Below are 24,861 nucleotides of genomic sequence, written 5' to 3'. Positions count from 1 at the left end.
ATTGGATGCTTCCTTAGCATGATCAAGAAAAAAGCAGATACTCCAAACAAGCTGCTTTTGTTTGTTTACTTGTGAAATGTTAGAAATACTTTCATTAAAACCAAGAACTGGGGCTCCTGGTTGGCTCAGTATGAGGAGCACATGACTTAATTTCGGGGCTGTAGGCTGTGAGTTTGAGCTCCACGTTGTGTGTATAGAGATTACTTATGTAAAAAAGAAACAAAGAAAATTGTCTATTGCCACTATTATTTACTATTGTTTAGGAAATGTCACAGGGTGTAATAATTCAAGATAATAAAAAAAGATGTAAGTGTTCAGAAATATTTACAGATATGATTATATACCTGGATAGTTTAAGGGACAATAAGAAAGTACATTAGTGTAACCAATTATGAAAATATAAAAAGATCAGCACTTACTAACTAATTAGACAATATAATGCAAAATGATCCCACTCACAGTTGTAACAAAAACCATAAGTGTCTAGGAATACGCTTTTAGAAATGTTCAGGATCATCTTTTAAAAAAAAATGTTCAGGGGGCGCCTGGATGGCTCATTGGTTAAAGCTTCTGTCTTCGGCTCCTGACATGAACCCAGGGTCTTGGGATCGAGTCCCACATCAGGCTCTCTGCTCACCAGGGAGCCTGCCTCTCTGCCTACTTGTGATCTCTGTCTGTCAAATAAATAAATAAATAATCTTTAAAAAATGTTCAGGATCTTTATGGAAAAATCTCTAAAACCATCCTCCCAGAGAAGACTCAAAATTATAAAGTTGAAAATTCATCAACATCAATGAATTCACAACAGAAATCCCAATGCACTTCACAGCAATCACCATTAGTTGCCTACCCAATAGCCATTGCCCTTTATGGCTAAGAAAACCTAGCATGTGGGGGCGCCTGGGTGGCTCAGTGGTTTGGGCTACTGCCTTCGGCTCGGGTCCTGATCTCAGGGTCCTGGGATCGAGCCCCGCATCGGGCTCTCTGCTTCGCAGGAAGCCTGCTTCCCTCTTTCTCTCTCTCTCTGCCTGCCTCTCTGCCTACTTCTGATCTCTGTCTGTCAAATAAATAAATAAAATCTTTAAAAAAAAAAAAAGAAAACCTAGTATGTGGAAGGATGTTCACTAGTGATATTTTGGATGACTTTGCCTTCATCTGTAATCTTTTGTATATTATTTGCACTGTTGGTTTGAATTTATCTTGTTTTTATTATGATAATTTGAAAAATTGTAACAAAAATATAAAATGCCTTGGAATAAGTCTAATAAGTGCACATCCTATATAAAGAAAATTTTAAGATATTAACAAAGGACACAAAACAGAAAAATATACTGGTGGAAGACTCATATCTTAAAGATATCAATTGTTGATGAGCTGTTCATTAAATTTAATATAACGTGATTTCTACAAATTACATTAAGAGTTTTTGGGGAAGAAAACAAGCTAGTTCTTACCTTTATATGATAAAATAAAAAAGCAAGAAGAGCTAGGAAAACCTAAGGGCCTGAAATGACCAGATGTTAACACATATTATGAAACTGTAATAATTACAGGGCCACCTGGGTGGCTCAGTAGGTTAAACATCTCACTCTTGATCTTGGCTCAGGTCATAATCTCAGGGCCATGAGATGGAGTCCTGTGTTGGACTCTGTGCTAAGTGTGGAGCCTGCTTAAGATTCTCTCTCTCCGGGACGCCTGGGTGGCTCAGTTGGTTAAGCAGCTGCCTTCGGCTCAGGTCATGATCCCAGGGTCCTGGGATTGAGTCCCACAACAGGCTCCTTGCTCGGCAGAGAGCCTGCTTCTCCCTCTGCCTCTGCCTGCCTCTCTATCTACCTGTGCTCGCTCGCTCTCTCTCCCTCTGTCTCTGACAAATAAATTAAAAAAAAAAAAAAAAAAGATTCTCTCTCTCCCTTTCCCGCGCCCCTCCCCAACTCTCTCCTCAAAAAACAAACAAACAAAAAACTATAAAAATTACAAAGGACTTTTACAATAACATAGGTCAATAGAACAGAACAGTTTGATCAATGTCTTAGTTTCCTGTTGCTGCTGTAACAAATTACCACAAATATATGGCTTAAAAAAAATGTATCATCTTACAATTCTGGAGATCAGAATTCCTAATGGGTTAAAAGCAAGGTGTTGACAGAATTGTTTCCCTTCAGGAGGTCCTAGGAGAAAATCTGTTCCTTGCCTTTTCCAGTCTCTAGAGGTATCCAAATTCTTTGGCTCAAGGTCCTTTCCTCCCTCATCAAAGTCAACACTCTGATCTATTTCCATGATCACATCTCCTTCTCCGACTCTGACATCCTGACTTCCTCTTATTAAAAAACCTTGTGATTACATTGGGCCTACCCAGCTAATCCAAGATAGTCTCCCCATGCAAGATCCTTCAAAAGCTCTGCAGAGTTGCTACCGCCATGTAAAGTGACATTCACAGGTTTGGGGATGTGGACATCTGGGTGTGGTGGGGCGGGGTGCTGTCTACTACTTTGCCTACTGCACTCAGATATGAATAGGTAGAGAAATCTAGTATATGATAAAAAAAGCATTCCAAATCAGTGGGGAAAATAGCCTATTTACTAAATGGTGCTGGGATAGCCACATAGCCATCTAGAAAAAAAAAATAATTTGGATCCTTAACCTTTGTTAGGATAAATTCCCAATCGATTTAAAGACATAAATGTAAAGTATTAAACCATAAAAGTTCTAAGAGAAATCATCGATTTTACAGTAGGGAGAATCTAAATATAACACAAACTCATAAGTCATAAAAGAAAATATTGATACATTTGACTACTTATCTTTAAAACTCTAAATGGTAAAACCTATAATGAAGTCAAATAAAACGGTAAGTTAGGAGGAAATTTGGCAAACAACTATCACAGTTTCATTTTTTAAAAATCTAAGTTCAATTAACATATAACATACTATTGGTTTTAGAGGTAGAGGTTAGTGATTCATCAGTCTAATACCCATTGCTCATTACATCGTGCCCTTTTTTTTTTTTCAATACTTTATTTCTTTGACAGACAGAGATCACAAGTAGGCAGAGAGGCAGGCAGAGAGAGAGGGAAGCAGGCTCCCTGCTGAGCAGAAAGCCCGATGCAGGGCTTGATCCCAGGACCCTTAGATCATGACCTGAGCTGAAGGCACAGGCTTTAACCCACTGACCAACCCAGGCACCCCTCATGAGCCTTCTTTAATGTCTATCACCCAGTTACCCTATCCCACTATCCCCCTTCCCCCTAGAAACCCTCCACTTTGTTTCCTATAATGAAGAGTCTCTTACAGTTTGTCTCACTCTCTGATTTCTTCTTGTTTTAACTTTTCCTCTCTTCCCTTATGATCCTGTTTTGTTTCTTAAATTCCACAAATGAGATCATATAATTGTCTTTCTCTGATTATTTCGCTTAGCATAATACCCTCTAGTTCCATTCATGTCATTGCAAATGGTAAGGTTTCTTTTTTTTGAGTAGTATTCCTTTGTGTATATATACCACTTTTTAAATATTTTATTTTTTGTAAGATTTTATTTATTTGACAGTGAGAGAGATAACGAGAGAGAGCACAAGCGTGCGTGCATAAGCAGCAGGAGCAGTTGGCAGGAGAGAGAGAAGCAGGCTCCCCACTGAGCAAGGAGCCCAGCTTAGGGCTTGATCCCAGGCTCATGACCTGAGCCAAAGGCAGTTGCTTAACTGAGTCACCCCGGTATCCCAACCGTGCACTTTAAATATTTTGTCAGATAGAGAGAGAGCAAGTGAGCACAAGCAGGGGTAGCAGAAGGCAGAGGGACAAGCAGGCTTCCCACTGAGTGAGGAGCCTGATGTGGGACTCAATCCCAGGGCATGTGATCATGCCCTGAGCCGAAGGTAGATGCCAAACCGACTGAGCCACCCAGGCATTCCCCAAGCTGTGTACTTTAATAGGTGAATTGTATGATGTCAATTATATTTAGGTGAAGTTTTTTTTTTTTTAAGATTTTATTTATTTGACACAGAGAGAGAGAGAGCACAAGCGGGGAGAGTGGCAGCAGAGGGTGAGGGAGGAGCAGGCTCCCCATGGAGCAAGGAGTCCAAAATGGCGCTTGACCCTAAGACCCTGAGATCACTAAGGCAGAGGCCTAATAGATGAGTCACCCAGGTGCCCCTCGGTGAAGTTGTTTTAAAAAAATAAAGAAAAAAACCCGAGACTGGGTGACTCAGTTGGTTAAGCAGCTCAGGTTATGATTCCAAGGTCCTGGAATTGAGCCCCACATTGGGCTCCCTTGCTTAGCAGAGAGCCTGCTTCTCTCTCTCCCTCTGCTGCCACTCTACTTACTTGTGCTCTCTCCCTATCTCTCTGTCAAATAAATGAAGGAAATCTTAAAAAAAAAAAAAAAAGGAAAAGAAAGAAAAGGAAAAAAACCACAACAGAGAATACTGGTCCCCACCCTTAGTGTTTCTGATTCAGCAGGTTTGGGGTGAAGCTGACACTACTAGCCTAGGGACTAGGCTTTGAGAACCACTCCATTAGCTCATAGAAATGATAGTTTCAGGGAAATGAACCATGAGAGACTATGGACTCTGAAAAACAATCTGAGGGTTTTGAAGTGTGGGGGGTGGGAGGTTGGATGAGTCTGGTGGTGGGTATTATGGAGGGCACGTATTATATAGAGCACAGTGTGGTGCATAAACAATGAATTCTGATACACTAAAAAGAAATTTAAAACATTAAAAAATTAAAAAAAAAAAAGAAATGATAGTTTCCTGAGAAACTTCAAATAGTTTTCTTTTACTGTCTTTCAGAGACCTAGACATAGAAATAACTGCAGTTTGTAGGGGCACCTGGGTCGCTCAGTGGGTTAAAGCCTCTGCCTTCAGCTCAGGTCATGGTCCCGGGGTCCTGGGATCGAGCCCTGCATCGGGCTCTCTGCTCTGCAGGGAGCCTGTTTCTTCCCCTCTCTCTCTGCCTGCCTTTCTGCCTACTTGTGATCTCTGTCTGTCAAATAAATAAATAAAATCTTAAAAAAAAAAAAAAGAAAGAACTGTGGTTTGTATCTGGTTCTTATACTCAGGTCCTGACATATTTTAATCTTATCTCAGTTTTCAAATAAGTGGGTGATTCTAGAAGGAGCTTTCTTTGGTTTATCTTCAAATGTTTATTGAATATATGGTAAAAAAACAAAGAACAAAAAACCTCTTCACTTCATAAAGAGACACTGCTTAAAAGATTTCCTATAATAAACTTATTTTAATAGTGCAAAAACCAACCTGCTTCTAAACAGTGAAGGAACAATTTCCAAAAAATTATATAAAAATAGCCAATCCTTTGAACAAATACAAATGCAAACAATTAAGTAAATATTACAATTATGTAGGCAAACTCAGGAAGCAGAGACCATAATTATAAGCCAAATCATTCCTGGAGTTGGTCCATACCAGGTTACCAAAATGCAAAACAAAACTTCTACTTTCCAGGTTTACAGAAAAGAAATGAAACAACTCCATTAAGAAAAGTAATTTAAATTTCATGGAAAACAGACAATATTGGTGACTTTAAAAGTTTTTCAAGAAGTTCATAGAAATAAAGAACATCATCTTGATTTTTATGGAAAATAAATTTTATGTTGACTTTTGAAGCTTAAAGGACCATGTGATCTTCTTGACCAAAGGCTCAGAAGTAAAAGCCAATTCAAGAGCGAAGATAATATTCATGGGACCTATAGGACTTTAACCTGATCTTAAAGTATAAAGCAAAATGTTAAGGTGAATTAGTTTAAAAATACATATATACTTTAGAATTAGATATAAAAGAAAAAAATTTATCATGATTAGGATTTGAATAAAGTTTGGGTTGACGTTTTCTCATATTTATCTATCTCAAAGATAATACTGATCATTCAGTATCAATGAATATGCTTATATTTGTGTATGGTTTGAGAAACAAATATTCACATTAAATTCATTACTACTGCCAGAAATTGACAAAACTGGTAGTTTCAAATGTGATATTGTTTGAAGTACCATTATTTAATAGAAAGAGACTGAGAATCTTGGTGTAAAGCATCCTTCAGAAAGATGGAAACTGCCCAGACAGAAGAGTATCTCTCTATACAGTGCTACATATTTCTATATATATCTCCTTGCTACATCAAAAATATACAAAAAAAAAAAAATTTACATATATGTACTGAGCCACAACGAATTAACTTTCTCTACAAAACTATACATAAGAAAACATTGATAGACATTATATAATAAAAGAAAGCAACGTCCTCAAAAAAAGATGGCAACCATTTGAATAGCTGAGGGCTATTGTTTTTTCTTAACATTTCTGGAATGGAGAAAAAAAAGGATGAATAGTTTGTACACAGATATATCTCTATTCCAGAAATATCTGGTAGACAGAAGCCAGGCAACTTAAAAATCATAGTTCTGTATATGAGGAAATGGTTAATGATTTTGTTACTGGTGACAGCTCTTCTTATACTTAAGTTACTTCTCAGGGCTTGTTCTATAGCAGAGGGCACAACTTTAATTAGAAGAAATTTTCCCTAAGTGTTCTACTATTTAAACCTCTTGTAAAAAGATTGGCAGTTTGATAATATGCAGTTTGAGGCGATCCATCATTCCTGACTGCAGAGATTTAAAAACCAAGCATACAAATTAACTGTAACATCATCAGAAGGAATTTTACTAGGCTTCTTTCTAGGACCTAAAGACAAAAATTAAGCTGAGATAGATAAGCTGACATAATATCATTATGAAGTACACTGTGCTTGGTCTTCTAGCTATAGTCCATGCGTCTGGTGGTAGAAATGGCAGTCCTGAAGCAGATCTTGGTAAATTTGCTTGACTACATTCTTTAGGTAGTTGTCATCCAATGGCACTTTAGATAGAATTGCAGTGATTTCATCTTGACTGGAAAGAACAAAAGTTTCATTAATTTTTCTGTAAACTTACCTCCATTTCATTGGAATTCATGTTTTTGGGTATGGTCTCTGAGTCTCTTAGAAAGCACAGATAGGCATTTCTAGTAAAAGCCTGTCCAACAGGAACTGAGATTCCAAAAACAAGGCCTAAGAGCAATCCTTTATGAACTATGAGGTATCTTGACTTAGCTAAAAATAACAACTGTTGGGCGATGGATTTGAGGTGAGTGTATTGTAAACTCTATCTTAAAAACTGTCAGCAGTGTGTCTAAAAATTCACAAAATATATAGTCGGAATGAAATATTATTATATCTGGTTACAAAAGCATTATGATTACACAACTTTTTAAGTGATTATTAAGTGATTACATGATTATTCTGTTTTTAAGTCCATAGAAGTTATTTATATATGATCTGGGCTAAGCTTATGCCCATTTTTTTCCCTTCTTCATTCCTGTTTTAGGTTAAGAGTATTCAAAAAGTAGAGCAAGTATAAAAGAATAGACCAATTATCTCCAGCATCCACTGGAACTAGAAATGAAGGCCACTGACTTTAAGAGAACAAATTTTTCAAAATGAAGTCAGAAGTGACAACTGGCACTCACTATGGATTATCCATTACTGGTATATCCAATAATGGTATATATTATTTCTGACCACTTTGAGAGTTCCTTCAAATGATATAACATAGGTAAAAAAGTACTCAGGAGCCCTATCCTGCTGGCTCTTTACTTACCCAATGATTCCAAGGTGATTTTGAATGGAGAAAGGTAATGGGACAGTTGGAAAATGGACTGAGAGAGGCAAAGTTATCTCAAATTTTGCAAATGCTGTAGAGCTGGAGAATAAAAGTCTCAATCTAAAAAAAAAAAAAAAAAAAAAAAGTCTCAATCTATAAAAGACAAGATCCTCAATTAAAAATACAAAACAAAAAACAGAGTGAAACAAATACATTTTCCTTTTATACTCATATGTGAAACTTAGATGGTACATTATTTACTTGTCCTTATTAAATGGACAGTGGGTAAAAAATCTGGAACAGAGTCGCCTGGGTGGCTCAGTGGGTTAAGGTCTCTGCCTTCGGCTCAGGTCATGATCCCAGGGTCCTGAGATCGAGCCCCACATCAGGCTTTCTGCTCAGTGGGTAACCTGCTTCCTTTCCTCTCTCTCTGCCTGCTTCTCTGCCTACTTGTGATCTCTGTCAAATAAATAAATAAAATCTTTTAAAAAAAATCTGGAACTGGGGCGCCTGGGTGGCTCAGTGGGTTAAGCCGCTGCCTTCGGCTCAGGTCATGATCTCAGGGTCCTGGGATCGAGTCCCGCATCGGGCTCTCTGCTCAGCAGGGAGCCTGCTTCCTCCTCTCTCTCTCTCTCTCTGTCTACTTGTGATCTCTCTCTGTCAAATAAATAAATAAAATCTTTAAAAAAAAATCTGGAACAAAGATTATTATTACTAGTATCATTTTCATTGTTGGCCATAAAACTCATTAAATCATTTTTAATACATTTAAAAAATATATTTTATTTATTTGACAGAGAGAGAGAGAGAGATCACAAGTAGGCAGAGGCAGGCAGAGAGAGAGGGAGGAAACAGGCTCCCCGCTGAGCAGAGAGCCCCTCGTGGGGCTTGATCCCAGGACCGAGATCGCGACCTGAGCCGAAGGCAAAGGCTTAACCCACTGTGCCACCCAGGCATCCCTTTAATACATTTTTTACTCATTATTTACTGTTACAGATTGATCTATGTCCCCTCCTGCCATCCATGTTGAAACCCTCATCTCCAGTATCTCAGAATGTGACCTTATTTTGACAATAAGGTAACTGAAGATTTAATTAGTTAAGATGAGGTCTTACTGGAGTGAGATGGTGTCCTAACCCAAAATGATTGGTGTCCTTATAAAAAGGGGACATTCGGACCCAAACATGCACACAGGAAGCACATCATGTGAAGATGAAAGCAGATACTAGGATTATGTATTTAAAGCCAAGGTATGCCAGCAAATCACTAGAACATAGGAGACCGTCATGGAATAGACTCTCCCGCACAGCTCCTCGGAAAGAACCAACCCTGCTAATTCTTGATCTCAGACTTCTAGCCTCCAGAACTGTGAACAATAAACTGTGGTTGTTTAAGCCACTCAGTTTGTAGTACTTTGTTATGGCAGCCCTGGGGAACTAATATACTTACTCAGTATTAGTCACATCTATGTTCATTAGGTTATAATTTGGTCCCCATCTCTTTAAAAACTCAATTTCCTCTCCAAGGAGTCTACAACGGCTCACTACCAGTGAGACTTCTTGAAGCATCTAGGAAAAATTGGGAGAAAAATTATGAAAACATTTCAATATTTTTTTTTTAAAGATTTTATTTATTTATTTGACAGAGGGAGATCGCAGGTAGGCAGAGAGAGAGAGAGAAGAGGAAGCAGGCTCCCTGCGGAGCAGATAGCCAGATGCGGGGCTCGATCCCAGCACCCTGGGATCATGACCTGAGCCGAAAGCAGAGGCTTTAACCCACTGAGCCACCCAGGTGCCCCAAACATTTCAATTTTTAATGGCTTTTTAATTTTTTTATTTTTAAAGATTTATTTATTTATTTGACACGGAAAGAGAGAGAGATCGATCACAGGCAGGCAGAGGTGGTGGGGGGGAAGCAGGCTCCCGGCCGAGCAGAGAGCTGGATGCGGGGCTTGATCCCAGGACCCTGAGATCATGACCCGAGCCGAAGGCAGAGGCCCAACCCACTGAGCCACCCAGGCGCCCCTTTAATGGCTTTTTTAGACCACTCGGCCATGTTACCACTTCCTTTAGTGGCTCTTTTATAAAGAATCTCTTGAAGTTAAACAATATTTTTATAGTTTCAGGATCTAATGTTATATACTTAACATTTCAGTTCTGTTTTTTGGGACAGATAACATAATTTTCCTTTAAAATATTTCAATCAGATTTACCTTAGGTACTTGATGCTGTGTTGTACATTTTTTCTTCCAGGATTCTTGTTCCTCAATGTACTGGAAAATAAGCTTATGAACTAAACGGGAAGAAGGAGGAGCTTGATCCTCTGAGGAAGGAAAAAAACAAATCAAAACAGGGTATTACTTATTTTCAAATATACACATAAGCTAGAAATAACTTCAAACTACTAGGTATTTAAGTATCCTTTCCATTTTATTTTCAAGCACATATATCAATGTGTATATAGTGCACATAGACTTTTTTTTAAGATTTTATTTATTTGACAGAGAGAGCACAAGCAGGGGATTGGGAGAAGGAGAAGCAGGCTCTCCACTGAGCAAGGAGCCTGATGCAGGACTCAGTCTCAGAACCCTGGGATCATGACCTGAGCCAAAGGCAGATGCTTAGCCAGCTGAGCCACCCAGGTGCCCCACAGACATTCTTATAAAAACTCAAGCCTTTATCATATATGGAATAGAGCTTGCTTAAAACCATAAGTTTAATATAACACAAATGAGTTTAAATCCTGACTCCCCTTACAACCTGAGGGATCCTAAACACGCTTAGTTCTTTTGAGCTATAGTTGCCTATTTATAAAACAAGAAATACTTACTTCAAAGTGTTGATATAAGTAATACAACTGCTTGATATAGAATAAGTACTCAGAACGGTAATTTTTGAATTATGGAAATAGTTATCATTAATCATTGCTTAAAATCTAGTAATATTTTAAAAAATAGTTTCTTTAAAATCCTACCCAACATTTAGAACATTATCCAAGAAATTTTATGTCTAGTACACATTTCTAAGGACAAATTATTATTATTATTATTGTTTATATTTACTTTGTATATGAAAGAGGTCTCAAGGAGCAAATTATACTTGTAAATATTCAACACATTTTTAGTGGATAAGTGTTTGAACTTACCATCCAACAGAGATTGAAAATTCAGGTCAACAATCTTCCTATAAGCCTTGTCCAGGAAAGGGAGACCAACTAGAAAGAACCAGAATAAGAGTAGCACTGTTTGTTTGTTTGTTTACTAATTTACTTATTTGAGAGAGAGAGTATACACCTATACAAGCCAGGCAGGGGTAGGGGAGAAGGAGGAGTAGAGGGAGGGAGGGACATGTAGAGGCCATGCTGAGTGCAGAGCCCCACACAGGGCTGTATCTCATGACCTGAGCTGAAATCGAATGGGATGCTTAACTGACTGAGCCACCCAGACACCCCATTATTTCTTTTTATTTTCTGATTTTAAGCCACATACAACTCAGTACTTTAGAATCCTACTATTTCTGGGTAGCAGGGTTTTTTTATTTTTTTATTTTTATATAGGCAATTAAAGAGGTGTCTTTTTTTTTTTTTTAAAGATTTTATTTAAGAATGAGAGCATGTGCGTGCATGAATAGGGTAAGGGGAAGAGAGAGGGAGAGCCAGGCTCTCTGCTGAGCAGGGAGCCTGACGTAAGGCTCAATCCTAAGATCCTGAGACCAGGACCTGAGCCAAAGGCAGATGCCTAACCAACTAGGCTACCCAGGTTCTCCTAAAGGTGTATTCTTGAATCATATTATTCTTTGGTAAGAATAATGGTAAAGGCTCCCCTGAGATTGCTGAACTACATTTACTGGCAAGTCTTTGAAGGAAATTTAAGGTGTAGTACATTTATTGTAAATTTAGCAAGGCCTCCTCCTTGACTCCTAACTTTTGTGCAAAGACACTATTTTCAGGCACCATATAAAAAAATGACTATGATCTCTTCATACTATCTTTTTACAAATACAGTGAAAATGTTTTATGCTTTTAGCATTAGGGTAATGAGAGCCAGAAGAGCTTTCCTCCTCCAAATTCTAGAGTTATCTCCTGTCTCTCAAATTTGGATTCTTTTGACTTTGTTGAATATCTTCTATGTGTTAGGCACTGCGGATATGATAATGAGACAAAGAGACAATCAATTTATATTCTCAAAAAGCTTATGTCTCAGGAGGATACACAGATAATTACACTAATAAACACCAAAAACTACAATCAGTGATAAGCACTATTAAGGAAAACAGCAGGAAGCAATGAGAATATATATAATAAGAGGGCAAATAGTAGAGGGAGTGGGTAAAAGGAGAGTCAGGGAAAACATTCCTGCAGAAGTGGTAACTGAGTTGAGCTCTTAAGGATTATTAACAGAAATTTATTTAGTGAAAAGGGAGTACTATGGTCTGAATGTTTGTGTCCCCCATTGTATTTTATATATTGAAATCTTAATTCTCCCTGTGATAGTATTAGGAGATGGACATTTGGAAGGCATTTATTAGGTCATGAGGGCAGAGCCCTCATGAATGAGATTAATGCAGTAATAACTGAGACCCTAAACAGCTTGGTCTTCCAGTAAGTAAGGATACAATGAGAAGTCTGCAACCTGGAAGAGGACTCTCACCTGACCATGCTGACACCCTGATCTTGGACTTCCAGCTTCCAGAAATATAAGAAATAAATTTCAGTTGTTCAAAAACTACCCAATTGATGGCATTTTTGTTATAGCAGTTCAAGTAGACAAAGATAAGTAAGTGAAAGGGCATCCAGGCATAAAAAACATCATCATGAAGGTCCTGAGGTAGGATGGAACATGGCTGAGCATGAAGAGATCAGGATCTTATAAAGAAATGAAAGAGGAGCACCTGGCTGGCTCAGTAGAACGAGCATGATTCTTAACCTCAGGGTCATAAGTTAAGGCCCCACATTGGGTATAGAGTCTACTTAGAAAAAAAAAGGAAATAAAAAGGAAATGAAAGAAATCGATGTGCTAAAGTGCAGAGAATTGTTTAATGAGGCAGAAAAAGGAAGAAAAATTTAATTCATGTAAGACATTATAGGCCATAACAAATATTTTGATCATTAGTCTAAGAATATTAGGTGCATGATCAGCAATCACCATAATCACCAAAGCTACAAGAAGGAAGATGAATTGGAGAGGAAAAGGAGAGGATTCAGAAAGGCCAGCTGGAATGTTATTATAGCCATTTTGTTAGAGATGACTATTGACAGGAAACAAAGAAATGTGGGTCAGTATTAAGAAATTAAAATCACTAAGTCTTACTGATGATTAGATATGTCTGATAAGGGATAAAGAGATATAGAGTGATTCCGAAGTTCTATTATTTATTTATTTATTTATTTTAAAATTAGGCTTCACATACAATGTTGGGCTTGAACTCATGACCCTGAGATCAAAAGTTGCATGCTCTACTGACTGAGTCAGTCAGATACCTCTAATTCCTAACTATAATTTTGGACCTGGACTGAAGTTGATCGTATTATTATTAAGATTTTAGTAGTAGTAGTAGTAGTAGTAGCAGTAGTTTATTATTTTAAAATTTTTATTATATAGTATTTTGAAAGATTTTATAGATTTATATACTTGGGAGAGAGAGAGCATGAGTAGGGAAGGAGCAGAGTGAGAGGGACAAGCCGACTCTGTGTGGAACACAGAGCCTGATTCCAGGACCCTAAGATCATGACAGGAGCTGAAACCAAGAGTCGGATGCTCAACCAACTGAGCTACCCAAGTGCGTCAATGGTATTCTTTGAGAAAAGGAAATTTTAAGGAACATCATGTGTGCAGGCTGGGAGACTGTGAAGTTTGGTTGGCCGTGCTGAAACTGTTTCAGAGAAAAGACAAAAAGACACTGATAGGGACTCTCAACAAAATAGCTAGAACTCTCTCCAGGCACCATAAAGCGATTCTACCTATTTTGATAAGCCTGCCAAACACAGAACTTCCAATTAACTTTTTAGGTTAACTTAAGTACAAAAAAAAGTTAAGAGTCACCAGCCATTAGAGTAAATCCGCTATCACAAAGCACAGAGGAGAAAAGGAACTCAGAAAAACAGACGCAAATAGCATGTTGACCCATTATTTGGATATGTAAAATTTCTATCATCTAATGTAATCTAACGAAGGTCAACTTTCACTAGCTGAATTTTTATTTTATTCCTTATCTAACAAAATTCTATTATCAGAAATTAAAAAGTAATCGCCTTTTCTAAGATTTTCAGCAGCACTTTCATTATGTCAATAGTTATTATGGTATTAAAATAAAGATTGGACTCTTTAGTGAGTTTGCCATACATTTTCATGCAGAGGAATTATCTTACTTTTGCTCACCTACTGTCTCTCCAAAGGTGATGGTAAGTTCTATTGTGTCATAAAGGAAGGTGAATACAGCTTGATCATCACTCCACTCAATGACTTCCCACTCAGACAAGCTGGAGAGAAAGAAAGAGAGACAAAGAATTTTTTTCTGAGGTAGAAGAAGAGAGTTAACTTCTGATACCATGCTAACCGTAGCAGAAATAGTTGCTGAAGTTTTTCTACTGGCTGGGGAGATTTTATTCATGTATTCATGTATTTGTGTATTCTACTGGCTTGGGAGATTTTATTCATGTATTTGTCAGAGACACGGTGAGAGAGGGAATACAAGCAGGGGGAGTGAGAGAGGGAGAAACAGGCTTCCCGCTGCGCAGGGAGCCTGATGTGGGGCTCCATCCTAGCACCCTGGGATCATGACCTGAGCCGAAGGCAGAGGCTTAACCCACTGAGTCACTATACTTGATGTTGGGTACATGACTCTTTTTTAGAGTGTATAGTATTATAAGTTAAACATATTACAAACACATGTCAATTGCTGTAATAGATTTAGACAACTACAAAGGCACAGGATAAAACACAAACAAATGACACCTACTTTTCCTTACCTCAACTGATCCAGTAGCTTTTCAGTTCTATCTGTTTGTTTTTGTACAAAGTCTATTTGAGCAAGGGTCTGTTCTTTCTGTGCTTCCAGTTCTAAAAGATTTCTGCAAATCAAAGTAGGTATTCAGAATGAGATAAGGCTATTGTCACAATTTGGGCCCCATTAAAATAAAGGTTTATTTTAGTCAAAAAGTCAAAAAGTCACATGCTAGACAGCTCCCCATTGAAGTGAATGGCGTCCATTTTTGTTTTCTCAGGCTTCTTTTGTCCTTCCTTCCTTCCTCTTTCTTTCTTTGATAAGCATTAATCTAGAAATGTGGGTCTAATTAGGAAAGGCTTAAATCAATGGTTCTCAAAATTAGGATTCATGAAGGCATCCTTGAAGGTTTGCATATTCTTTAAGATTATTAAAATTTACTCTTTGTTTTGATGATAAAATATAACCACAATGTAGGTCATAAGAATGCCCACCTTAAAACTGAGACATGCCATAATTTTGATGTCCATGTTTGGCTTTTTTAGTTTATTAGAGCTAAATAGAACTTATACCTTGTTAGTCATTTTGCTAGTATTAATTTTAGCCAAACATTATCAACTGTCAAATTAATGTTGTCAGTTGGAATTTTATTAGTTTGTCATTATTTATATTTGGTTCATTTTAGTCTTATAGTTAAATGAGATCCATAACAATAAGAAAAATATACCTCATTTTATACTTATAATTAAGTATATTATAAAAGTAAAATATAAAAACAGCTTAATGCTAGGTTAATTTTCTTTGAAAGGATCCTGATATTATTCAAGCTTGAGAAGTACTACGTTGGATTAACACCCTATAAACAGTAAGGGCTTAGAAAATGTTGTCAACTAAGATGGATCAAGTTCAAGGTGGAGCAGAAGCCCTGAGTCAATCTTAAGTCAATACTCATGTGCCTCATCTCCTCAGTTTTTTGGAGGTAGAAGTCATTCAGTCATGTAAAGTTTAGCTTATTTTCTAACATTCTAAATGAAGGCTGACCTTTGAAGCTCTTCTTCTTCAGTTTTCAGCTGTTCCAGTTCTTTAGAAAGAAAACAAAACAAATTTATCAGAATCGACACATTAAAATGTTGCTACAAAAATCATCTGTTCTACTGAGAATTCTGTATCATTTAATCTCACCTAAATAAAGAAGAGATTGTTTTTTCCCCCTTTACTTCCTTAATTAATTCAGTTACCTTTCTTTTCTTTTTTAAAGATTTTATGTATTTATCTGAGAAAGAAAGAAAGAGGAGGAGCAGAGGGAGAGGGACAAGCAAACTCCACACTGAGTGCAGAGCCTGATGGAGGGCTTGATCTTATGACCGCGAGATTAAGACGAGCCAAAATCAGGAATTGGGTGCTCAAACAACTGAGCTACCCAGGCACCCCGTCAGTTACCTTTCTCTGCAGCTCTCATTTCAGAATCCCATTCTTCCATAGGACTGTCTTTCTCTCCATCCTCCAAATTCTTAGTTTCTAAGTAGGCAATGTGCATTAGAATATCTCAGTCAAAAACAACCAGAGATGAGAAAAAAAGATGGTCCCAAAATGAAGAGTTAACAATATTTTACAAGCACTCATCATTCCTCATCTTCCTCACCAATAAAGCACTGAGCTATAATTATAATTTCATACAAAGACTTGCTTCTAGTGGCAGACAAGTGAACTTCAAGCTGTACAGCAATGATCTCCAACAGCAACTTTTCAGGGGCCACTTTGAGGTGGAAATCGTTTAAATATAATTTGCATACATCAAAGTTATTGTTAGGCAATCCCATGGACAAGAAGCAGGAACAGATACACATATACAAATGCATGCATGCACATTTTAAAATTTTAAGTTGCTTTTGAAACCTTAAAACCTCATCCTTAAAATCCTTTTCCCTTCCCAGATCCAAATGGAGTTTAGATTTTTATATCAAAAACAAAACTTCTTTTTAAAGATTTTTAAAATTTATTTGACCAAGAGTGTATGTGTGTGCACAAGCAGGGGGAGCAGCAGAGGGAGAGGGAGAAGCAGGAACCCAATGTGGGGCTCGATCCCAGGACCCTGGGATCATGATCTGAGTTAAAGGCAGCCACTTAACTGAATGAGCCACCCAGGCACTCCTGTTCTTTTTAATTCTTCCTTTTTGTTTTTTTTTTTTTAAGATTTTATTTATTGGGGTGCCTGGATGGCTCAGTCATTGTGCATCTGCCTCTCTGACAAAGAAATAAAATAAAATAAAATAAAGATTTTATTTCTTTATTTGTCAGAGACAGAGAGAGAAAGAGAGAACACAAGCAGGGGAGCAGCAGGTAGAGGGGAAGCAGGCCCCCACTGAGCAAGGAGGCTGATGTGGCACTCAGTCCCATGACCTTGGGATCACGACCTGAGCTGAAGGCAGATGCTTAAGCAACTCAGCCACCCAGGCATCCCTGTTCTTTTTAATTCTTAAAAATATTTTATGTTTTCTCTTTAGTTCTTTATATAAATTTATTTTATAAGTCAAAGCTCCTTAAGAGACCCTCCATGGCCAGACCCTTAAAGCTAACATCTCCAGCTTTAGCTCAGATCATGTTCTCTCTCATGCTCTTTCTATTCTAGCCACATTGGCCTTATTTCAGACCTTGTACTTGGTATATTCTTTCCCATAAGAGCTTCTGCATGTGTATTCATATTCAATAGTCTACTCTTCCCTCCTCGCTTTAACTCTTCCTTAGTCTTCAGCTCTTAGCTTAAATGCCACCTCCTCAGAGGGGAGCTGGTCTTGACCTGACTAGGTTAGATTTCTATTTCAGGACCTTATAAGTACCATGTAACCCCTCTTTTGTAACCACTTACCATAAAACTATTCAATTCTTTTTTTTTTTTTTTTTTTAAAGATATATTTTCAAGAGAGAGAGAGAGCGTAAGTGGGGTTTGGGGGAGAGGCAGAGGTAGAAGGAGACTTCCTGCTGAGCAGGGAGCCTGAGGTGGGTCTCCATCCCAGGACGGGACCAGATCATGACTTGAGCTGAAGGCAGATGCTTAATGAACAGAGCCACTCAGGCACCCCCTATGTGTTTAATTCTTATATTCTTTTCTAGATGAGAAGCTCCACAAGGCCATAAAAATTTTTGTGTTTTTTAAAAAAATATTTATTTATTTATTAGAGAGAGAGTGCAAGTGAGTGAGCATGTGCGTAAGCAGGAGATGGGGGAAGAGAAGAAATCTAAGCAGACTACACTCTGAGCTGGAGCCCATTGTGGGTGGTGCTTGATCTCACAAAACTGAGATCATGCCCTGACCCTAAACCAAGAGTAGATTGCTTAACCAACTGTACCACCCAGGCACTCCTAAGTTTTTGTTTTTTTATCACCATAGTATTCTTAGCACTGAGCACTATACATGGCACAGAGAAGGTACTCAGTGTATTTGCACAAGGAATAATGAAGAAATGAGAAAGAAATAGAGAGCTATTTATTAGTAGGTGTTAGAGAGGGAAGTGTGGTTTTTGGTATTTTAAAGATAAAAGAGAGGTGAATATATCGTTTATAGAGGAGGCAGGGACTACACAAGAGATAAGGAAAACTCAGTGATATGAAATTCCTAAGAAGAGGGGATGGAACTCAAAGTTTAGGTGGAGAGATTGTTCTCAGGGAAAAGAAGGATGGATGAAAGAATGAATATAGATATATAAAAGTTTGTTTAGCAATAGGAAGTTTAGAAGTTGTAGCCTAATACCTTCTATTTTTTGTCTGTGAAGTAGAGAGAAAGGTAATGAACAAAGGCATAGGGCAGTCAAGATTATGGAATTCGTATTATCAATGCAATGCAGTTATACTAGAAACAAAGCATAGTGTTAAGAACTCTGAGGGATATGGACAAAAATAAAGCTGATTCTTCCATGGAGCTTACGATTTAGTTAGGGAGATAAACTACACAAAAGAAACTGTAATTACAAGTAGATGTATGGCTACTATAAGAAGGACTAACAAAATAGCTATAGGAACTCAAGGGAGATGATGACTACCTCCTTTGGTAGAAAACAGAAGAATGTACTAGCAAAGACAAAGTGGCACTACTGCATAGAGATGACAAGATTTGGTTGGAATTTGGGATGCATAATAAAAACTAAAAGTAAATCGTGTAAGAAGGAAGATCTATAAAGGGCTGGAGAAAAAAAATGGAGAATGTTAAATGTCAAGGTCTGGTGTTTGGACTTTGTTATAAATGGAAAGATAAGTTTTTCAATGAAATAATGAAAACTGTTGTTCATAATTATTTAATCTGGCAACAATGCACAGGTTGGACTGGAAAGAGATAGAATGAAGTAAGAGTGTAGATAGATTAGTTAGAAAACTTGAAATAGCACATCAGAATTAATGACAGCCTTAATGGGAAAGGGAAAGAATACAAGGGATGCTGAAGAAGTAGGTATGTCAGGACTTGATAAGAGAAACTCAAAGACAATGCAAGTTTTTAGCTTTTTACAGTTCAGTTTATAACAATAGCAATGCCTTCAATATAGATAAGAAACATCATATGAGAGCAAGTTTTCAGACTTTATTTTAGAAATGGGAGAAGACAATAAATTCCCTTTTATTCACACAGAGTTTAAGGTACCTAAAGATATTTTTGCATAGAGGTTCAGCAGGAAGCTAGAAAGATTAAGTTTGGAACTCAAGAGAGAGGCTAACGATGCCTTAGCTCAGAATAATTATAAGCTATTGAAAGTCAAAATCTGTGTTTACAATATCTTTTTTTCTGATGCTAAGCACAGTATCAGGTGAATTTAACTGAATTTGGGAATCATTTATATAAATACAAATGTTAAAGCAGATGAAAGCAGTAAGGGAGAGAACATAGAAATAAGTAGATGATAAAATCTAAATGCCTACACAGGAGATTAGAGAGAGACAAACAGAAGGACTAAAAGAAATACTCAGGAAGAAAGCAAATAGTCGGGGTAGTACAATATCACAGAGGCTTAGGGAGATGAAAGGTTCAGAAAGAAAATAATCAGCAGTATCAAATGCTGAGAGGTCAAGATGGTTAAGGGCCAAGAGCTTCCAAATTTGATAATTACGAGGAATTTTGTGATCTTTGAGAAAGCAGTTTCAGGACAATAACACTAACATTGCGGAAATATGAGAGATCAAACTGAAAGGAGAGATCATTTTCAAAGATAGTAAGTTCATCTATTTTAAAAAATAAGATTATGGTCTAGATTATGAAGAGCTTTCTAAAGAGATTTATTAACTTTTTTTTAAAGATTTTTTAATGTATTTATTTATTTGTCAGGGAGAGAGAGAGAGAGAAAGCACAAGCAGGCAGAGGCAGAGAGAGAAGCAGGCTCCCTGCTGAGCAAGGAACCCCACATGGGACTCGATCCCAGGATCCTGGGATCATGACCCAAGCTGAAGGCAGCAGCTTAACCAACTGGGCCACCCAGGCGTCCCACGAGATTTATTATCTTGAGCATCTCTTGTTGATTGTTGCAGATGACCACAGGAAAGGAATTTTATTTTGCTCTAATTTAATGTCTCAAGTTGCTAATACAAGGCTTGACATAAGTGATACCAGCAATCCGTACTGTAGGGAAGCATTTAGACAAAATTAAATTTTCTTTTGGAAAAGTATTCAAAACACATTACCTATTTCAACCTCAGTGAGACAGTTTTCAATCTTCTTAAGTACGTTTTCCATCTCATCCATCCTTATCTGAAGTTTCTCCCTCTCATTCTAAACACACAATATTATATTGTCAAGTTAAACCTCAACAAAATATTTAAACATTATAAATGGTTAAACTCTCCACATACTGCTATATCATGAACAGGAAAATCTTAAAATGAAGGTCAAAGCTTCAAGTCTGGACTTAAAATGTATTTAAAAAGCATACATAACAGATTAATATAAACTTATTTTTGTACTTTCCCTTATTACAGTATTTCCATGTAATATAAGATGCTAAATACATATTACTTAAAACAATATTTTTGTTTTCAAAGATTTTATTTTTAAGTAATCTCTATACTCAATATGGGGCTCAAATCTATAACTCTGAGATCAAAAGTCTCACACTCCACTGACTGAGCCAGCCAGATGCTCTCCCCCAAAAGGAATTTTTATTTTTATTTAAAAAGTTTTTCAGATGGGGGAGGAGAGTAATAGAGGGAGAGGGAGAAACAGAATTTTAATCCACACCCAGTGTGGAGTATGACTTGTGGTTTAATTTCACAACCCTGAGATAACTACATGAACCAAAATCAAGAGTCAGACACTTAACCAACTGAGCCACCCAGGTGCTCCCCCAAAAGAATTATTTTTTAAAAATCATATTTATTTGTTTGAGAGATAGAGTGTGGCAGAAGGAGAGGGAGAAGGAGGTTCCCTGCTGAGCAGGGAGCCTGACAGGTGCTTAAACCTAGAACATCGGGATTATAACCTGAGCTGAAAGCAGACATTTAACCGAATGAGCCACCCATGTGCCGCTGAAAAAAGAATTCCTAAAAAAATGTTCTGTGGTCAAATAACTAAATAGAATTATAGCATGTTTTGTTCCTTTTAGACTTAAAAAAAGTATTTCTGACTTTATTTATTTTTTAAAGATTTTATTTATTTATTTGAAAGAGAGAGTGATCTCAAGTAGGCGGAGAGGGAGGTGGAGAGAAAGGAAGAAGTAGGCTCCCGGCGAGCAGAGAGCCCAATGCGGGGCTCGATCACAGGACTTTGGGATCATGACCCGAGCTGAAGGCAGAGGCTTTAACCCACTGAGCCACCCAGGCGCCCGATTTCTGACTTTAGACTTTATTATGCTACCTATTACATTTCTCCAAAGGAGAATATGGCAGATAATGTTTCTCAGAATTATTTGCCAATGGAAAGAGAGTTTTTTTTAATGCAGAGTACACTCATTTTAGGAAATGCGACTTTAAACATGCACACAAAGGGGCACTTGGCTGCCTTAGTTGGTAGAGCGTGTGACTCTTGATCTTGGGGTTGTTTGAGCCCCACGTTGTGTATAAAGATTACTTAAAAACATAAATAAATAAAAATAAACATGCACAGTTGGGTCTGGACTATGAGGTAGATAATACTACAGTATAGTCCTTAGCAATGGAAGAGCAGAATCCTATACTATTTTATTTCAACATGTATAATAGATAGCAAATTTGAGACGAGACACAGGTCCATATTAGTAAATATATTCTAGAATTACTCAAGATGCCAGATTTCCCACTTTTGATAAATTGAAACCTACGTCTTTATGAACCATGTTCCTTAGGAAACATTCTTCGTATTCTACAACCACTATAAAGTAACTTTAATACGTCTGTCTTTCTATGCTGTTAACTGTTTCAAGTTACCTGAACTGACTGTACCAGCTTGCTGTAGAGAGCCACTTTTCCTTGATGAGTGAAGACTTTAGTCATCTTGGTAAAACGTGATTTTATTTTGTTCAGGTAAATTCCAAAGGCTTTCAGCTGCAAGGGAAAATCAAAGGTTAAGGTGTACTAAAACAAATGAGTTAAGAAAGACAATTGGTCTGGGAAGGCTGGTTCAGCTGCTGTGGGCTATTCTGCCTATCCTAGACAGATTCCTAAGGCAGGGCACATCTCATTTGTAAACTTAATAACATTTAGTAATTTAAAAACAAACCCAAAGATTTTAATTTTAATTCTTGTTTTTAAATCACTTTTCATAGTACAAATTAGAAAATGATAAGCCCTAAATTAATAAAACTCTTAATATATTAGAGCAATATAAATGAGGTTCTATTTAACCACTTAAAGTAAATCATTTCCTCATCTAAATCTAGGTGATACAAGTAGGAGGAAATTCTAAATGAACTTTAAACATATTTCATATATTTAATTGGACATTTTGGTTTGAAAAAAGATTATGTATTTTAAAAATTACTCATGTAATTAAATAAAAACCTCACTAACATATTATACCTGAAAAGTTAAAGAACTTGTCACTAATTATCAAGTAACAGTTACTTCTTTCACAATGAACAGGTTCAAAATGTCTATACTGATTCCTATTCAGAAAATGAGTTAAAAATACCTCCTCATCAGAGCAGTGTCTCATTTTTTCCCACAGGTTCCTATTTACATCAGTCAACAGTTTATCCTGGTTCAATGCAGAAAGCTTTAATCTAAAATATAGAAAAGTTAATAATTAGCACAGGGATCAGAAGTCAACTTGAATGAATCAACTCAGATTTACAGGCATACTTAACTTAATCCTTCCTAGTCCTTTTCTATATTAAAAAAGGGGGAAATTAACTCAAGAACAGTGGTCAGCCTGATTATTTCAACACTTGTAGAACAGTTCATGAATGTTATAAATCAGAAAAACTTCCCTTACAATCTCAGTCAACTTGTTCCAATATGAAAACATGTTGCTTTTAAAGAATCCTTAGGGCCTATCAATGGATAATTGTGAACTTGTAGCTATTACTTTAAGTAAAAGTTCCCAAGTCAGTTCCCAGTCTTCTCTCACCTTTATACAATAGTATTTGTAAACATAGCAAAATTATATATTAGTCTCTTATTAATGAGAAATCAATTTCTATCAGAGTTGGAATATATTATATATAAGAACATAAATATAAAATCAAACAGTAGACCACATCTAAACAGACTGTGCATTGTGTGTAAGATCTTATTTTATTCAAAATGAAACATTCTAAGACAAATTTTTAGACACTTAACTCTTTCAAACAACATGAAGAAAAAAAATTTTACTGTCCTATTCAGTGATGAACCCTAGTACTTAGTATAGTGCCTAGCACAGAGTGGGTGTTCAATATATAGTTGTTGAATGAATCAGAATCAGGCAAATCCGCAGTATTATAATTTAATAGCATTTTAAGTTTTTAGTTTAAAAACTAAATAGTTCTTTAAAAATTATTTTATTTCTTTTCTGTTTGTTAGGCTGGTTTAAATTTAGTTGAATAGTTCTAGATAAGCATGATATAAAATATATTTTGGGTTGCAAGTCTAATATACCTGAGGGAATTTAGATATACCTAATCTGTAAATTAGTATGCTGGATCTACATATACCAAAGCACTGAGCAATAATCTGTGTAATATCATGTACTTTCTGACCTGCAAATCAAGGACAAATTGTGATAAAACTATAAACCCGAAGATAATCTTGATTTCAGACACAATTTATAAATTCCTATTATCTAAAATTTATAAATTCCTATTATCTACTTTTGACGATGTTCTTTTGCAATCAATTCATGATATCATAACCTTTTAACTATTTACTGAGGACACACTTTCTGCTACAAATGGTGTGAAAATATTTTATATACACTAATGCTACTGCTCATTTCTACCTACTGAGTAGGTATTATTATTCCTAATTTATGGATGTTGAAATGAAGGGTTAAATATCTTACATAAAGTTACATAGCGAGTACTGTAAACAGGATTGAGCTTCAATCTGTCTGCCTATGAGCCTGATTCTTTTCCACATTCCGTATGATACTGCCAGTTAATGCTATGAACTTTTTCCTATGTCAATGCCTAATTAAAACCTTACCACACAGATTATCCACCCATCCAACAAAACACACACACAAAAATTTTCATACTCTTCAATCTTCTGCTGAAGAGCCTCACAATCTTCTCTATAAATCTGTATCTTGGGTCGGTAAACATACTGACTTAACATCAGGTCTTCTGGAGTAGGTGGTGTGTTTACAGTAAACTGGAAAAAAAAAGAAAATCAGTCCCTCAAAACTGGTAGTTTGGAGACAAAACCATATTTAAGAACTGTTTCAAGTTTCAGTGGGCTTATTTTAAAGTTCTATGAAGAAAAATTTGATTACCCTATGAAATTGATACACCCAGTAACCTATTAGTTGGAATGTGAATACAAGTCTCTGACATCAAAGTCTATTTCCTACAGATGTTTAATGGATGTTCCCCTCACATGTGTTTGAATAGTGATTTGAAAATGGCTTGTGTGGTTTTAAGAAAATCAATACCTAAAAATTCACACTTATCAGGAACCCTTTCATTAAAAGACTGAAAAAAGATACCAGTTTCCTAGATTATTCTTTTCTACTCTCATTCTCTAGTCCTGATCTTTACTTCTATCTTATCTTCTATCATTGAATTCAAATTATTCTGGCATATGTAAAATAAGGTAGTAAAAATTTGGTTATTTTATTTTTTATTTTATATATTTTTAAAGATTTTATTTATTTATTTGACAGACAGAGATCGCAGTAGGCA

At 36.6% G+C, this 24,861-nt stretch overlaps 1 protein-coding gene across 3 annotated transcripts in view; it reads right to left on the bottom strand.

Moving 5' to 3' along the window:
• Nucleotides 1-5,117: 5,117 nt before the first annotated feature.
• The window catches only part of KNL1 (kinetochore scaffold 1), a 75,756-nt gene continuing 56,012 nt past the window's right edge, over nt 5,118-24,861 (bottom strand). For 2 of the 3 annotated variants that reach the window (XM_004751112.3, XM_013055420.2), the window contains 13 exons: nt 24,216-24,331; nt 22,671-22,761; nt 21,968-22,084; nt 20,252-20,339; nt 16,031-16,108; nt 15,632-15,671; nt 14,616-14,717; nt 14,026-14,126; nt 10,794-10,862; nt 9,862-9,971; nt 9,099-9,217; nt 7,647-7,769; nt 5,118-6,899 (listed from right to left, as the gene is read on the bottom strand). In XM_004751112.3, the coding sequence (XP_004751169.1) occupies nt 6,770-6,899; nt 7,647-7,769; nt 9,099-9,217; nt 9,862-9,971; nt 10,794-10,862; nt 14,026-14,126; nt 14,616-14,717; nt 15,632-15,671; nt 16,031-16,108; nt 20,252-20,339; nt 21,968-22,084; nt 22,671-22,761; nt 24,216-24,331 (1,284 nt within the window). In that variant the 3' untranslated portion in view covers nt 5,118-6,769. The remainder of the gene's footprint in view (nt 6,900-7,646; nt 7,770-9,098; nt 9,218-9,861; nt 9,972-10,793; nt 10,863-14,025; nt 14,127-14,615; nt 14,718-15,631; nt 15,672-16,030; nt 16,109-20,251; nt 20,340-21,967; nt 22,085-22,670; nt 22,762-24,215; nt 24,332-24,861) is intronic. The other variant, XR_006602855.1, reaches the window with a different exon arrangement.

This window comes from Mustela putorius, unplaced genomic scaffold (genome assembly GCF_011764305.1).
Source record: "Mustela putorius furo isolate JIRA1106 unplaced genomic scaffold, ASM1176430v1.1 tig00003898_pilon_pilon_pilon, whole genome shotgun sequence".
Lineage (NCBI taxonomy): Eukaryota > Metazoa > Chordata > Mammalia > Carnivora > Mustelidae > Mustela > Mustela putorius.
Note: the sequence above shows the minus strand (reverse complement) of the source record. Positions and strands in the feature narration are given on the sequence as shown.